The sequence below is a fragment of the Perca fluviatilis genome, chromosome 23, assembly GCF_010015445.1.
Source record: "Perca fluviatilis chromosome 23, GENO_Pfluv_1.0, whole genome shotgun sequence".
In the NCBI taxonomy this organism is placed as follows: domain Eukaryota; kingdom Metazoa; phylum Chordata; class Actinopteri; order Perciformes; family Percidae; genus Perca; species Perca fluviatilis.
The window spans coordinates 10,099,492-10,116,994 of NC_053134.1; the positions used below are offsets into that span (position 1 = coordinate 10,099,492).

At 40.9% G+C, this 17,503-nt stretch overlaps 3 protein-coding genes across 5 annotated transcripts; all 3 read left to right on the top strand.

The window, feature by feature from the left end:
* Positions 1-1,204: 1,204 nt before the first annotated feature.
* On the top strand, positions 1,205-4,114 carry LOC120553071 (interleukin-1 beta-like). The gene is made up of 5 exons (XM_039791146.1): positions 1,205-1,347; positions 1,782-2,026; positions 2,363-2,527; positions 3,096-3,232; positions 3,456-4,114. Exons 2-5 carry the CDS (start codon positions 1,807-1,809, stop codon positions 3,669-3,671), a joined length of 738 nt encoding a protein of 245 aa, XP_039647080.1. The 5' UTR covers positions 1,205-1,347; positions 1,782-1,806; the 3' UTR covers positions 3,672-4,114.
* A 1,325-nt stretch (positions 4,115-5,439) lies between these two features.
* LOC120553783 (tripartite motif-containing protein 35-like) lies at positions 5,440-8,310 on the top strand. 2 transcript variants are annotated; one of them, XM_039792487.1, is made up of 7 exons: positions 5,440-5,528; positions 5,695-6,142; positions 6,329-6,424; positions 6,571-6,801; positions 6,909-6,931; positions 7,021-7,139; positions 7,288-7,832. In XM_039792487.1, exons 2-7 carry the CDS (start codon positions 5,720-5,722, stop codon positions 7,830-7,832), a joined length of 1,437 nt encoding a protein of 478 aa, XP_039648421.1. In that variant the 5' UTR covers positions 5,440-5,528; positions 5,695-5,719. The 2 variants fall into 2 exon arrangements, with proteins under 2 accessions (XP_039648421.1, XP_039648422.1); XM_039792488.1 differs by lacking the exon at positions 5,440-5,528 and having other exon boundaries at positions 5,720-6,142; positions 7,288-8,310.
* Positions 8,311-8,827: 517 nt separating this feature from the next.
* LOC120553300 (protein mono-ADP-ribosyltransferase TIPARP-like) lies at positions 8,828-17,136 on the top strand. 2 transcript variants are annotated; one of them, XM_039791566.1, is made up of 6 exons: positions 8,828-9,101; positions 10,501-11,346; positions 11,519-11,687; positions 12,182-12,369; positions 13,505-13,774; positions 16,331-17,136. In XM_039791566.1, the coding sequence occupies exons 2-6, from the start codon at positions 10,511-10,513 to the stop codon at positions 16,773-16,775; spliced, it is 1,908 nt and encodes a 635-aa protein (XP_039647500.1). In that variant the 5' UTR covers positions 8,828-9,101; positions 10,501-10,510; the 3' UTR covers positions 16,776-17,136. The 2 variants fall into 2 exon arrangements, with proteins under 2 accessions (XP_039647500.1, XP_039647501.1); XM_039791567.1 differs by lacking the exons at positions 11,519-11,687; positions 12,182-12,369.
* Positions 17,137-17,503: the final 367 nt, after the last annotated feature.

Sequence of the window (17,503 nt, forward strand, 5' to 3'; positions counted from 1 at the left end):
TGCTCAGAGACGTGAAAACATTAGGTAATAGCAGATAAGAACATTTTGCATTTCATATGATGAAAAATTACATATTTACAGAAGGATATGTGTATTTTGTGGTATTTCTCAGGGATAAAACCACTTTTACCTAGTTGTGACTATGCGTTTTCAATCATTTTCAACAAGATAATATTATTTGTATTTTTAGACCCTTCACAGTTTAAATGTCTAATGCAGAGTCAGTAAATTGGTGGAAAACGCTTCCCTGATGTTGTTTAAACAATCGTCAGCTTGTAACGCTCTACAGCCACATATAAAAAAAAAATAAATAAAAAAACTATTTCATATGACTTTAAATCGTATTTGGCCACACAGTAGTTTAAAAAAATCTGAATCAGCTTTAAGTATGTGTACATAAAAAAGCTATTTCACTGTTGTCGCTCTCAATGTATACACACTAATAGACATTCAGCTAAAACAAAGACAGCAAGCTTAACAAAGATAAACATATGACTGCAATGGTGCTGAGCGAAAACTGTGCTGGAATAAAATATAGAATGATCAGTATAACAGGTTGCTTATGAGGTAGGCCTAGGTGGATGAGACAGTGTAAACAATAAAACGGCCCATTATAAAATTTGCTGATGACCCAGTGATCGTCAGGCCTTAGCTGTATTGGGGAAGGAACAGGGGCGTGGAACAGTCAGTGACTTTGTGTCATGGTATCATCAGTCATTTCTTCACCTTCACCTTAGTGTGATGAATCTGTTATACAGTTCAGAACTCCACAATCACACAAGACACATAAAACCATCTTCAAACCTAAATACAATTATTGACTGAAAACTGTGTTTGAAATAAAAAGAAAGAATTTGTTTGTGGGAAAACCCAACACCGTCTTTGTTTTCTTAGACAAATTACTGAAACTAATCTATCGTCTATTGTCTTTCATGAAAATAGTCTCAAATGAAATATTTTGTGTGTTTTGGGCATTCCAACATGAAAATATTCATTCATAAACACATATATTATAGTCACTGCAAATCTGATCTCTGATTCCTGAACAGTAATGTGCAACACTGTGTGTGTGTGTGTGTGTGCGTGTGTGTGTGCGTGTGTGTGTGTGTGTGTGTGTGTGTGTGTGTGTGTGTGTGTGTACGTGTGTGTGCCAGCAGTGTGTAAGTACAGCATTTCATCACTGTGGATAACTGTGGACTATCCCACTTCCTGTCGACAGTGATGAGCGTATACTATAAAAGCCCTGCAGGTTAGCACAGGCAGGCAGAGCAACAAAGAGAACAGGACAACTGCTGGGATCTTAACCAAGCAAGCTAAAAACAACTTCTAATCTACTGATCTTAACAGGTAAAATTTTTTCTAAGTCTGAATCTTCAGCAGATTTGAAACAGGATCTTTGCTTACTTTGATAGTACACATTCAGTGTGGTTTTGTTACTGTTACTCTGCTGCCTTGTGTCAGTATAAACTGCTAGAAGGTTAATTATTGTGCTGTCAGATGTAAATCTTTGCACTGCATCTACAATATGTCAGCCTTATGTGTTTTTTTTTTAACTCCATCTCATTCATTTTGACAGTATAAGGGCTTTATAGTCAAGTGTTGATACAGTAGTGAGTCATAAATCACTGCAGCAGCAAATAGATATGTACTGTAGCATTTACAAAAGAGTAAAAGAGTGAATGATCATATTTAAGATATATATATATATAATGAAAAATAAATCCAGCTGTATGTTCCTAAATGTTTTGTGATTTAGTGACACTGGAACTCTCTTTCTGCAGATTTTTTTTTTTAATTCAGAAAACGATGGAATCCAAAATGACATGCAACGTGAGCAACATGTGGAGCCCCAAGTTACCCAAGGGACTGGACTTTGAGATTTCCCATCATCCACTGACCATGAAGCACGTGGTCAACCTCATCGTCGCCATGGAGAGGTTTAAGGGCAGCAGATCAACTTCGGCGCTGAGCACCGAATTCACAGATGCAAACCTGATCAACTTCATGCTAGAGAACTTAGTGGAAGGTAATCACACATGCATACTTTATTTCAACACTATCACATAAAAAGCACTTGCTGTGCTGTTAGTTTTGTTTCGCCTTTTACTATAAAGTAGCACATCATACACTGAGTTTACTGTAACTGATCTGTGCAACTGTTGGTTTAAAAGGCCCTTTATATATGTTGAGTTGTTGCTGAACAGCAGTAAAGGACTCAGGGAGGTGCTCAGATTTTTTGACTTTTTCAAGAACGACTTGTGTGAGACAAAGTCTGAGGCTTTTGTTGCAATTCCTGCTGCTTCCTTATGATAAAGATAAAAATCACAACAAAATTAATGAGGTGTGCCTCTTTTTCCCTCAGAGAAAATGGTGTGCGTGTGTGAGTCAACTCCACAACAACAGATCATCAGGCAAAATGAGTACACGTACAGCGTGACTGACAGCGAGAAGAGGAGCTTAGTTCTGGTCCGAAACAGCATGGAGCTCCACGCAGTGACGCTGCAAGGAGGTGCTGACACCACAAAAGGTAATTCAGCGTGAGAGTTAGATGAGATGGTTAGAAAATCGTTCTCTGGGTCATGGTAGATAATTAAATGTAAGGGTAAAAGGTTTGTTTTAGTTCATCTCACAACTGTTGGCTTAATATTTCAACTGAAGCTGTTTAAAGGTGATATTTTTATAGTATTTCCTCCACTACTGAATTATTTGAACATGAGAACTACTGGTTTAATTTTTGACAAAGTGCTACAGATATATTTTAAAAACATATTGTATGCTTTTTTTTAATTGTAAAATCTGAATTAGTAAAGTAGCTAGTAACTATAGCTGTCAAACAAAGGCAGTGGAGTATAACGTACAATGTTTCGTGGAATAGAAGTATAAAGTAGCATCATCCCTGCACTGGTGTAACTGATGATATAGAATACTAATGTAACCTCAAATGTATATGACAACTTTCGCGCCAAACCTGTCTGATGGCATTCCTTCCTCTTGTACAAATTCAGATGTGCCTTTATTAAAATGCACAGAACATAGCATTTGTCTGATCATCAGCTTTCATTGAAATGAACCTGTATACTCTGATCTCTCCTCAGTTCACCTCAGCATGGCGACTTACTTGCACCCTGCATCCAGCGTTACGGGCATAACTGTGGCTCTGGGCATTAAGGAATCACCAAATCTTTACCTGTCTTGCCGCAAGGATGGTGCCGAGCCAACCTTGCATCTTGAGGTAAAACTCGTGACTCATTACACAGATCTAATACTAGTACAGGGTAATAGTGCAACAGAAGTGACCAAGTAGATGCGTTAGATCTGCCTGGTCATTTAAATCATCTGTCATCATCTGAAAGAGACACTGCACATTTATAGATGAATTTACTCATGTTATGAGCTTGTCATTTTGTCCAGTGTGATGGTCAAACCTTCTGACCTTTAATCTTCTCACTCCTCAGGTTGTGGAGGCAGACCGTCTGTGGAGGATCAGCTCGGACAGCGACATGGTGCGATTTCTCTTCTACAGACAGACCACCGGGGTGAACATCAGCACCCTCATGTCTGTTGCCTTCCCCAACTGGTACATCAGCACAGCAGCGCAAAACAACAAGCCAGTGGAAATGTGCTTGGAGTCCGCCAGTCGCCACCGAATGTTCAACATCCGTGAGATTTAACACCTGCCAAACAAACCCAACGTGGAAGGTGCATCTGGAGATCAAGTTAGACCTTCATAAGAAGAAAATTTGGATATTGAACCAAATGTAAAATATACTGCACTTCTGCTAATTTGAATCAAAAACGCAACAAATAATTTGTTGTTTTTACAAAAGCACAACTTGTCCGCTACTAAGACTTCTGCAGGTATTACAGAGCATCTATTTACTGTATGTACCATGTACAGAAAGTGAAATGCTTAGTGTATTGACATAAGTCAAGGTTCACCAGAAGGTGGCATTATTGACCGCTAAATGACATGAGACACTGTTAATGCTTTTATCTATTAATGTATTTATATATTTATACACCATTTTTACGTTTTTATTTATTTGTAAATCTGCTTAATAACAACTATTTAAATTATGCACATTCAAATATTTAATAAATCTTTATAATAACTTATTTGGATTTGTGTTTTGTATGTTCACTCATGGTTTAGTAAATGACAGAACTCAAACTCAAAAGGGATAAGGGACACAAAAGACATTAGCTCTAACCCAATTCGAGGCAGATTTTGAGCTGTAGTACTGTAGTACTCCCCTCCAGGAACCAGAAACCAACCAGGACTCCTACGTTTGAGTAACTGGGTGGGTTTGAGCTGCCCAGGTTTCTGCGTTTTAGTCCAGGAGGTTATTTGATTAAAGGCAACAATCTTAAGATATATGCAATATATCAGCCTACTGAAGAAGATAGTAGTAGTATTATTATTATTATTATTATTATTACATTTTATTTAGTGTTACTTATTTGAAACTAATGAAACTTTCCGCTCGTCTAATACCATAGACAGTATATAATACTATAATATATAATACACTATTTAGCTTGTGCTTCCGGTGATTCTGCCGTCCGTCATGGCGTCGTCGTCACGTGGTCGTGGTCACGTGTTTGCAAATGGCTCTAGATCTCCATTCATTCTGCACTCGCTTGTGAGCGCCCTCATGTGGAACCAGAGTGGAACAACCAGTTCAGAAGCTGGAAGAGAGTGGAACTTGTCCCCTTATTAGAAATTCTCTGGTGATACCTGATCATTTAATATTTTATAATGAACATGTTTTTATATTGGCTTTAATTGTATTGCATTGTTTACTGTTTCATATTTATATATTTTTGTTTAAGTTGAGATGAATTTGAGCATGGACTTCTAGCTTTCATCATCATAGATAGACCTTTTTCACAGCAGACACCTTGACTTGTCATAGTTGGAAAAGCACAGGTGTATTTAATAACATTAATGATGGCTGCATTCCACTTAGAGGAGGTCCGTATCGTGCATGCTGGCTCACTTGAATAGCTTACTGGGACAATGGAACTGAGCCATTGTTAATGTTATCAATTTTACCTGTACTTCTCTTACTATGACATGTCAAAATGTCTGACCTGAAAAAGGTCTATTATGGATCTTACTTAAGCCATAGCTCAGACCATTGGTTCCTAAACTTTTTGGCTTATTGTCCCTTAAATTGCAATTTCTACTTGTGACCCCTCATGACAAGAGTTCAACCAAAGAATCTCCTCAGATTGTGTAATTTGAAAGATTTTTAGAGCCCCGGAGAGGTAAAATGATGCTGTATTTTACGCTCAAAAAAAGCTAAAATGTGAACCAAAATTTAAAACAAATGCAAAGTTTTGAGTAACAGTAATGATTTCTTTTCTTTCTTGTCCTATGAATTATCTGGTTGCCCCTCTGATTTGTCTCTCTTGTGAGGTTAGTTAAGGGTTAAAAATGCCTGCTCCGCCTCCTTTGGGTGACTCATCAAAACAGGAAGCAGGAAGTGTTCGCATTTAGATCGTCACAGGACTTTGTTTGTGAGGTATGTTTGGCTCTAACTTTATATTTGGAACTGACAGTTAATCAGTTTGCACTTAAAGGCTTTAAAGACTGGCGTGTGTTCATAACACAAGCGATTATGGGTATAAAGAAGGGCTTTCCCTGTTGTTTGATCAGTGCTTGCTCCTTTGCCCTACTTTCATTTTCAGAGTGAAACAAGAGCCAAGTGTCAAAATGGCAGGCAGGCTCTCGCTCCCAGAGGTGGACCTCTCCTGTTCCATATGCTGCGAAATCTTCAGGGACCCAGTGGTCCTCAAGTGCAGCCACAGCTTCTGTGCACCCTGTCTGCAGCAGTACTGGACTCATGGTGGACTGAGCCGTGACTGCCCTCTGTGCAGAACCCAGAGCGTGGATGACCCTGTGCCTAGTCTCACCCTGAAGAACCTGTGTGAGGCTTACATCCAGGAGAGTGAGGGTCTGGATGACACGGCGGGAGAGCTGTACTGTGATCCAGGGGAAATGTGCCCTCTTCACGGGGAGAGGCTTAAGCTTTTTTGCATGCCAGACAAGGAGGCTATCTGTGTGGTCTGCCACACCTCAAGGAAACACAAACAGCACGAATGCTGCCCTGTCAGCGAGGCTGTCGTAGATGTGAAGGTAAATCCTTCGCCTTCAGGAAAAGAAATGTAGAACCAAGGTGGAATAATGATGTGCTTTTCCTTGGGGCTGCTTTTCTAAGTTCATTGAACAGCTTGTTACGGGCTGGTAACAGCCTAAAGTTTTAAAGATGAACTTCCTTTTCAACAGGCCTTCAAATTAATGTTCTCTTAATTATCTGCTCAGGAGAAAATGAAGTCTGCCCTCAGCTCATTGCACGAGAAGAGGGATGCTTTTGACAAAATGAAGAAAAACTATGAAGATACTGTGGAATACATTCAGGTGTAGTGTCGTTGTGACATTTCTGCTAAATACATACATACATACATACATACATACATACATACATACATAACATGCACTTAATAAGCAGTGCAGTTCATTTCCAAGCCATGCTTACAAGTGTTTTTTTTTTTTTATTATTTCAGGTCCAGGCTCGATTTGTGGCGAGACGGACCCGAGAGGAGTTTGAAAAGCTCCACAGCTTCCTTGACGCCGAGGAGGAAGCCAGGATGGAGGCGCTGAGGGGGGAGGAAGAGCAGAAGAGTCGAGCGTTGATGCAGAAAATTGAAGAAATTACCAGAAATATGGCATCTGTGTCTGAATCCATCAGAGATTTAGAGGAGGGGATAGCTTTAGAGGGCATCTCTGTCCTTCATGTAAGTTTGTAAATGTTTGAAATATGAATAAATGCATGGATACTTGCACACAAATAAGTTTATTCTTTTTAGTAAATTCTTTACCTCTATTTTATTTATTTTTTTAGAAATGCAAGAAGACATTGACAAGGTGAATTTCTTTTTTAAAATCTTTTTAAGCTTTTCTTTTCTCTGTTTTCCTAACAAGATATATAAACAGCCTAATTCTGCTCCCTGCAGAGCTAGCAGCCCAATCGAAGATCCAGTCATGGCTCCAGGAGCACTCCTGGATGTGGCCAAATATCTGGGTTCTCTGAACTTCCATGTGTGGGAGAAGATGCATAAAACTGTCAAACTCAGTGAGTACATGCTATATCCAAGTTTCCAGGTCCAGGTTTATTCTTTTAGTTTCACTTGTGTCATGTATTCCTGAGGTGGAGAAAAGGTTGTACTGAAGCATACTGAATGAATTACAGTCAGAGCGACTATCTGCCATGTTTTCTTCAGCCCCAGTGACTCTGGACCCCAACACCGCTGCCCCGTGGCTCGTCCTGTCAGACGACCTCACCAGCGTCTGTGACAGCGATGAGAAGCAGAAGCTGCCCGACAACCCGGAGAGGTTCGACCCCGACACCGGCGTACTGGGCCGCGAGAGCTTCACCTCAGGCAAGCATGCCTGGGACGTCAATGTGGGAGATAATACGGCGTGGGTTGTCGGCGTGGCTAAAGAATCTGTCCAGAGGAAAGAGAAAGTGTCTTCAGTGCTGAAGAACGGCTACCTGAGTGTGTACTTTTACCACAAGATGTACTTTGCGGGTACTTCTCCTTTAACAAGGCTGAACTTGAAGAGGAACCCACAGAGGATCAGAGTGCAGCTGGACTGTGACAAGGGCAGGGTGTCGTTCTACGACCCACACGACAACACGCACATCTACACCTTCAAGCACGCCATCACGGAGAAAGTCTTCCCTTACTTCTGGGTCGGTTGTCAGCAGTGTCCCTTGACGGTGGAACCGCTGGAGGTTTCTGTGAAAGCGGTTGAATATTTGTGAAAATGCATTTCCTTTTCACAACTTTTTGCTTTTCTTCAGCACCAAAGGAGTGAGAACTTTTTTTTTTGAATTTCACACCGTAAGAGGAGGGCGCTTTGAATCTGAAATCAAATAATCAGCACTTTGTCCTACAACCTTTTCCCAGTAATGAATACTTTGCCTGTACACCTTTACATACTTTAGTTTGATATCTGCACTTTGAACTATTATGAAAGATACTGCTATTTCCTTAAAATGTTTTTTGTTTGTTGCAAAATTCAGTTTGATAACATAATGTAACCAAAAATATGGCTGTTTAAAGGAATTTAAATTTGTAAAATGATTCTGAATTGGCATGTCAGACTAAATGTTTTTAAGCCTAATTGTGTATATAACTAGATAATTTATATATAACTACAGATATTCGGCAAACGCTAAATATGCTTTATGTGCAAATACTAATAAGAGTACTAATTTACAAATAAATGATTTGCAAATATCATGACCTCCCTTGATTTTGAACATCCAGGTCCTGTCTGTGGGCTGACCTGCATGTTTTACCTAAAATGAAACCATGGATGTTTCTTTTAAGTGTGAATGTTGTTGTTCACATGTTATTACAGTGGACTTAACAGACCTTTTTCACGGCAGACATGTTGACATGTCATAGTAGGAAAAGCACAGGTGTATTCAAAAGCATTACTGATGGCTGCATTCCACTTAGGAGAGGCCCTGGTATTATGCATGCTGACTCACTGAAATAGCTTACTGGGACACTTGATGGAACTGAGCCATCGTTAAGGTTATCAATTTGAGCTGTGCTTTTCCTACTATGACAAGTCAAAATGTCTTCTGTGAAAAAGGTCAAGTTTAGAAATAATGGGGGATTATTTTTGTGTGTTAATGGAGAAGATGAGTTTATTTTTATGTGGTAAGTGTATGTATTATTATTATTATCAAATTTATATATATATATATATATATATATATATATATATATATATAAATTTGATGAATCTACACTTAAAAAAATACTTTAAATTGATACGCTTGCCTTCCCGCATTTAGATGCCCCCTCCTCACCCCACCCACTAAACTGTGGCGCTTGGCACGTCGACTTTGTCCTTCAGTTCTTACCGAAAGCAACGTGGTTGCAGCGGTGTGTCTTTAGTTTACATATCTGAACAACTCGTGAGAATCATTTCTATAGTTTTTTTCAGTGCAGTTGACTTGTGTGAAGCTTCCTTTTCCCTGCAAGGTTCAACGTTAAAGGCATTAGCAGGTGTCACGGTAAGGTTTGCCAAATATTAGCCTACTTTCGCATTTCCAAACCAATCTTCACTAGCCACATATCAACTTGTAAATTAGCCTTCATTAGCTGGTTATAGCCTCAGTGCTAATAGTGCATGTGGTTTATTGCTAAGAATGTGTTAATAAATAAGTAAATAAATAAGAACGTTAAAAAAAAATTAAATGTCATGTCTTTAATTAGAAGTTGGGTAAACGTTAAATTAATATAAATTAAGCCCCCCAGTCGTGTACGTGAATATAGCCGGGCCTAACGTTAGTGGTGTGGGACCATAGACTGTATAATAATATTAATATTATGTACAGTCTATGTGAGGGTCTGTGGGTCCTCCCCAGACAGTATATAAAAGGGTCCTCCCCCAGGAAAATTCGAGCTTCATTTCCTGCATTCTGATGGATTTTTATGTAAAGGAAAACACAAAATGAATGCGCCAGGTGACATTTCAAAATTTAAAAAACATAAAATGTACTGCATTCTGTATTTCTTTCAGTGATTTATCTTCTGTAGATCATTTAATATTAGGCCTATCCCTGCTTAGTCAACACACATGTAGGCATAGGCTTCCCTATACTCTTTTGTGTTTTTGTTAGTGTAGTAACCTCTTTAAATGTGCATGTGACACCTGTTCACATCAATGATAGCCTACATGAATTCATTTTAATTAATTTATAAACCCTTGGAATTTAATAGCTCTTTCAGCAAGATTTCTGCCCATGTTTGAAACTTTCAGCACATTCAAAACATATGCTCCATATCTGTATTTTCTGAGAAATCGCGAATTGAGTCGTAGCTTGATTTAATGAGAATAAAGTCACAATATTTCAAGGAAAATCTACCTGTCCTATTGTCTCATTACGTTATTGCTCTGCTGACATGGTTGTATCCCCTTCAGATGTCTGACAGACACAGACTCTCTGGATGAGACAAAGTGTGCTGCTCTTCATCAAAGTGGAAAACCAAAACTAACTGAAAACACTTCTAATCCGGCATAAATCTCACCATTGTGTGTCTTATTGTCTACACAAATGTTTACTTCACCACCTTCCCCATCATATTGCTGCATGTAAAGGGGGTGGGGACAAAGCGAACAAACACAAATAGAAACTATTCCTCATCCAGTGGAATCTCATCTTTTGTATAGCCGATGGAAATTATATTTGATCTAAACACATGTGCAGGTAATGTCAAATTAGTGTTTGGGACTATTTTAGGTTATCCGAAACGTGTTTGTGACATATCCCCACCGCCCCTCCCATAAATTAGACCCATGACTACAGCCACCAACAAAAACACTTTCCTCTTTGTAGTTTGAGTCTCTGCTGAGCTAAACCTCCACCATGTCCTTTACTAAAAATGAATTGTTCAAAATGTTTTATACAGGAGCTCCAAGATGCCTAACAAAAGAACAAAGAGAAAGTTGGCAGACTCAGAGCCGCCGTCCAAATCGTCCAAAGTCACCTTCCTGAGCCCATCTCTTATCCTGCTGGAAATCCCCGCTGACACCAACACCAGCCTCCCAGTGTGGGAGGCCATGAGATCCCAGCAGGTTGACATCGCCTGGACCGTTAACCCTTACAGCATCAGTGTTCACTTAACCCCTGTGAGCTCTACGCAAGGGAAGATTACAACTTCCAGAAAAAGTGAAAGCACATCCAGTGTGGCGCAGACCATAGTGCCTTCCACCAGGATCCTGCAACCTCAGATGGTCATCCAGTTCATCACTCAGCAGCATGGCGCCACTCAGAACTCCTGTGTCCTGCTCACCCTTTCCCAAAACGGCACCCATTTGCTGCCGAGCCCACCAGGTCAACCACTGAAAATACCTCCAAACCCTACACCAGCCACTGCCGTCATCGTTTCCCTGCCTCTCATCATCACCCAACAACAGCCTCCCCATCAGCCTGGCACCTCTACCAAGAGACAGATCCTACCCGCCACCCAGAGCCCAACAGCCACTCCCACCAAGCAGCGAGCCCCGTCCAAAGTGCCTGTCCCCTCTCTGTTTCACACGAGGAGCTCCCCTGACATCCAGGTCTGTGACAGATTCCTCCTGGGTTTGTGTAGCGCAGGGAAAAGGTGTAAGATGCACCACACTCCCTACCCGTTTCACTGGCAGCTGTGGTGTGTGACCACCCACCAGTGGATCGACATCCCCTCTCGCTCTCAGGTCTTACTGGAGAGGAACTACTGCAATGTCGACCAAAAGCTCATTTACTTCAAGGATGGGTGAGTAAGAGGGTAGAACTGGAGTCAGATCTCTGGTTGTAAAGCTAAACCAGACTAATATGTCTTGTTTTCTCTGTCCATTTTTCCCTTGTGTTGATGTTCAGTTTCCCCTGAGTCAAAACAAAAGTTACTGTAAGTGTACAATGTTATTTTCGTCCTACACTACCTTTAGGCTTGTCCTCTACACTCTTGTCTTTGACTCGATGAAGTTGAACAACTCATTTCACTATGGTGGGGTTAGACGACTGACTAACTCTGACAGTCTGGTCAAGAACCCTTACTTTGCCAGCAAATGGAAAATCTACTGGTGGAACAACCTGGAATGGGAAGAGTACAACAAGGTGAATGTTTCCTGTCTCTTTTTTTTTCTCTCCTTTTTAGTTTTTGTACTTTTATTATCGCTCCTTGGCCCGATTGGTGCCCTTTTTTCCCCAAAGTCCTCTTTTACCTCTAACCACTTTCTTAGCTACCAATGCAATGCTGAAGTTTTCCCCTCGAGGATCCCTGACAGGCTCTGTGGAGTCAGTCTGGATTTCTTGCCTGGGTGTAGAGTAGAGGAAGGGAGGATATTATTGTGATGAAAAGGAGATATGAAACCATTCCAAATGACCTTTCTTACAAATAGCTTGCGTTTACTGTACATCAGAATCAGAGCAGTTAATGAGTGAACATGTTTGTCATATAATTTTATCAGTATGTTAACAATAAAAATTAATTTTTGTACTTGCTTACAATTGTCTTACGATTACATTCTAATTAATATATGTGAAAACTGACAATAATTACAGTGTCTTTCAGCAGCTCCTTGTTCATTGATTGGTTCATCTCTCCATAGGATGTGTCAACCTCGCTCCTAAAGAAGATGAGCGAAAAGGAGCCCGAGTGTTCCTTCTACATTGGCTCACAGCAGTACAAGGTGGACCTCGCCACCATGACCCAGTCCAACGTCACCACGGGGTTCCAGAGAAAAGTTCGCTGCAGACCCATCTACTGCTCCCCCAAATCCATGCAGCCTTACCTGCAGTTGGTTTCCATTTTCTCTTCCTTAGAAATGGTCCCATATCCCCTCTTCGTCACATTAAAGGAGAATGCCAATTTTTACGTGAACCTTGATCGCTATAAATATGCGAGTACTTTCGATAGGAAAAACGACCAGAATCGGTGATAGAAAACTGGACTTGCTGCAGCTACGTTCAGAGCTCCCAGTTTGCTAAACGGCAGTTGTGGGGGCATCTTATAAAGAGTGCCTTTGTGCCTCTTAACAGACACAAAATGCAATTACAATGTCTGTGCAACATGAACAGGGCCCTTACGTGACAACAAGATGAGTTTTCAACTCGGACATTGTTTAAATTCACCTACCCTGTCTCGATCCTACCGGTAGCTAGCTCACCCTGCTAGCTGCCATCCGGGATGAGTGGGTTCAGCCAGGCTTCAGTGATAATCATCACGCAGCTGTTCCGTGTGTAGTTGTAGCTCATCCATCTTGTGTGCGATCAATCTGGCGTTGGTGAGTTGCAGTCTTGGCCATGGAGGTCTGTGTGGCTAGCAGGCCCGACCGGCATCCTTGCTTCTGCTTTCTCTCCCACCTTCGTCGCCCGCCACGGCCGACAACAATCCACCGAGCGCCCGGTGGTCTGACTATGTCCTGTCGGTCATGCCTTGGCGACAAAAACTTGAAGTTTATTTCCCCCTCCAAAAATAGGTAATTGAGCACTGTAGTGATTATGACCATATCAGTGACTATGTAACTACATGGAAACGGTCCAAATGATGTCTGTGGCTAGCACAGTGATAGCGTTAGAGAAGGCTAGCTGTAGTCTCGTTATTCTTACTCCAAGCTTCTTCCCTTGTGAACACCTCCGATCTTCACTCTTCACACACTACGCTCCGATCTGCACACTACTGTTTACCTTTTCCTGCTACAACTGACTAAAATTTGATGATTTGGTGATTACGAGATCCTGATCTCGTAATTATGAGACACATTTTTTTTTCTATGGTGAATGTTCATGTTGCACAGACATTGTAATTGCATTTTGTGTCTGTTAAGAGGCACAAAGGCACTCTTTATAAGATGCCCCCACAACTGCCATTTTAGCTAACTGGGCCGGAGTTCTCCTTTAATATCCTCCCTTCCTCTCTACTCTACACCCAGGACAGGAATCCAGCCTGTCTCCACCGAGCCTGTCGGTGATCCTCCAGGTGAAAACTTCAGCGTGGACCCTCTGCAGGAGTTCAGCTCCTGGTATCCTCCAGTGTGGTGTCTGGCCTCGGAGCAGGACTACAGCCTAGTGGACCTTCCGGCTGGCACACAGGCCTACCGGAGTATTGAAAACCTCTTCAATGAGAGTCTGCCTGAGACCAAGGTGGACATCATCAGCATCGAGCAGATCCAGAACCTCCTCCACTGGGACAAGTACCAAAGGTTTAGCTGCTGTTTGTGCCTGTTATCGAAAAAACCTTAAATACTTCAGTTAAAGTTATTAAGTCAGTTTGCATTGATTATGCAAGGCTTGACATTTTTTTTTCCTAATGTATGCAGGCACTGCTGCATGTAACTTTTAAAATTGCATGCACCAAAATATTTACCTGCACCAGATCTGGCTGAAATTACTGTAATGTACAGTAAAACTAATATTGACTATCATAGGTTAATAATAAAAATTTTAATATTAATAACAAGAAAAAAACACTGTGTACTGATATATTTTGGTATATCCGTGCATTGTCAGTGTCCTCGACATTATCAGTTTTTTACTGCGTGACAAAATTGACATGTGGCGCGCGAGTGTGTGAAAAGTCTCAGTCAACGCGTGAGAATTGGCGGCCCTGAACATTTTTAATACAAGTTAAGCCCAGTTCAGACCAAAGATTTGCAACGAGACGAAACCGTTTTAAACATCGCAGTTTCAAAAGTTTCATCAGTCTGAACCGGCCCGTGTCAGCTCGACTCAAACCAGCTGATGGTGTGGCTGCAACTCAGCTGGTCGAGTCTCCAGAGGCTGGTTTTAGAACGTAAGGGATGTCACCTGTTTCAACAGCCAATAGAGAAGTCATCTTGTAAAGTCAGCTACAATCATATCATCCATAATCCATTTTATTTGTGGTATTAACTGAGGCTCGACGTGCGACGGCGAGCACGTACAGTGGAGCACGCTAGAGAGTGACTGAAGAGAGGGAGAGCCACGAATCAGAGAAATAAAACGTGTTTTCGCCGATTCATCACTAGAAATGTAACTGTAGCAAGCATCTCACTATCGCTAACACTATCCACATTCATATTAAAGCTTGTTTCAGCACAATATACTGGCAAAGTCATATGTGTCTAACAGATACATAGACAGGTATAGTCCTAAATACAGTGTTGGGCAAGTTACTTCCAAAATGTAATATATTATAGATTACTAGTTACTGTCATTTGAGAGTAATTACAATATTACTGTCTCTGAATTGTAGTGCTTTACACTACTTTTGCATTACTTTTGAGTTACTTTCACCAAAATAACAGCAAAAGTTTAAATTGGCAGGTAGCTTGTGAATTTCACCACCGGATCAATAAAGTCTCCTCTTTATCCACATCCATACATCATAGATTAGTCATAATATTTGGTATAATTAATATGAATATGCAAAGTAACTAAAGCTATACAAATAGAGGAGTAAAACGTACAATAGGGAAGTAGGAGAAAATGAAAACACTCAATTAAAAGTACCTTACAGTTGTATTGAAGTAAGGCATAGTTACTTTCCACGGCTGACAAAATGCAATGGTATTTACGTGTAACAAGCCTAAACATTAATTCCCGACATGTTTATATCTGTCAGCTGCTCGGACACACTGCTGTCCGCGCTGACCTACCGTCACCTGTTGGGACGCAGATGTTGTCCGTACCGTCTCTGGTTCTGGCTCTGACCACGGAAACCGTGACGGGACAGCTCGCTTCAACGCAGCGTAATAACTCCTGAAAATAATGTCCATCTCGCAAATGTATCTGTCTCTGCAGTCATCTCTACCATCGAATACAGCAACAGGAAATAATACTCACAGCTTTTCTTTTTCTTTTTTTCTGTGAAGAAATGTTTTGCCGTGTTGGTAAATTCCTTAAAAAAAAAAGAAAAACACCAGTGTTTCCCACACAGACTAATTTGTGGCGGTGCGCCACAGAATCAACACTGGCCGCCACATATTGCATTTCGTTATTCTTTTTTTTTTTAACGCTATTTAAAACACGCAGCGTATTCGTTAAGCTGCATTTCCTTTCCCTGCTCTCCCTCGGTCTATCTGTCACTCACTCTTTCACATACACACACACACACACACACAGCCCCTCCCCTCCGTGCACACCGCGTCTATATACTATACGTTGCAAGTTCTTAGCAACACCATCCGGCGGCCTGGTGTGCGGCCGCTGCCCGCTGGTCAAACTGTGCAGCCTCTGCTCAACTCGTACGGCGGGCCGCAGCAGCCTCTTATTTCAATACAAACACTGGTAAGACAAGATACTACAGGTGAAATAAGCTGACTTTGCTAAGCCTTTAAGAAAAATTACTTCCTTTTCTCAATTTGGCCAGCTGTGGCTGTGTAGCTTGGCAGTCAGTTCCAATGCGCTACTTGTGTTGGGCTAGTGTGGATCGTGTTGCTGTGCTGTGTGTTGTTCATTCATTCATTCACCATCCGAACCCCCCACCCCCTTAATGTCATAACACTATCATTTGTGATTAATATTTAATATAATAAAGTTCTGTATAACGAACTATTAACGAAGGAATTCTTTTGAAACAACGCATATATTACTGCGTTACAGCAAAAAGGAATACATTATTGTAATTGCGTTACTTTTGTAACGCGTTACTCCCAACACGGTCTAAATATCAGTCTATATTCAAGTTTCTATGTGAGTTAAGTACAAAGACAAAGAGGCAGGAAAGTTGGAAAACCAACTACTACATCAAAACACTAGTATCTGCATTGTCATTACAGGCAAAAGGCGTACATGCAGAAGCAGCACACCAACTCTAAGGAGCCTCTTGAGAGACATCTCTTCCACGGGACAACCAAAGAGCCCTCAGAGGACATCTGCCACAACAACTTCGACCCCCGCATGGCCGGGGTCCACGGAACGTCTCAGGGTTTTGGTTCCTACTTCGCCACCACCGCTTCCTTCTCCCACAAGTACACAGCCAGGGAGGGGCCAGATAAGGTTCGCCACATGTTCCTAGCCAAAGTCCTGGTGGGGAAGACGTGTCTCGGAAGGTTCAACTACCGCAGGCCGCCGCTTAACTCCAAGATGAGGCAGTTCTATCTCTACGACAGCTGCGTGGACAACATGGACAAACCCACTATGTTTGTAGTTTTTGATAGCTGTCAGTGCTACCCATACTACCTCATCAAGTACAAAGACCTGCCCCAAGAGATTGATATTTGATGAAGAGGACAGGCATTGATGGCACGGGAGTTAGTTTATGCTAATCGTTCAGACGTAAACAGTGTTAGAGTTGATGTAAGAGGACCCCGAAATGTTATCAACTGCATCAAATGTTGTCAGTTGCAGCAAATGCTCAGTTCGCTCACTTAAAATGTGCAATATATATGGATGATGTGCAATAATGTTCTACTTGACAACAATGAAGACAAGGAACCATACAGTAAAAATTTTGTATAAACTTATGAAGCACTTTATTTTTCAAAATGTCTTTATTTTAGTTATTCAAACATTTTAAATCAATGGAAATAAGTACTTTTGTTTTTCTTTCAAAGCTGTTCTGAATCAAATTGACATCTGTTGTGTTTATGAAAATAAACTGTTCACAGAATACATTAATCTCTCTATATTTCAACATGGTAAGTTTGATCATCCATCTGTTAAAATACAGCCATATATCTGGTTGGATAGTTTCCAAATGTCAGACTGGAATGTGTTTCACCGAAGTAGTAAAATCATATATATATTTCAAAATATTTTCTATAAATTCCTTTTTTCACTCTTCAAAACTCCATTGCACAAAAATGACAAAACATGATTTTCATAAATTGCTGGCACACACTTATTGAAAACATTTGGAAGGTTTAAAAACCAACCCGGTATTTGTATGTGTTTGCATGTTACAGAGGATTTCTGAGCAGGAAATTCAAATTATATCTACCCCTGAAAAA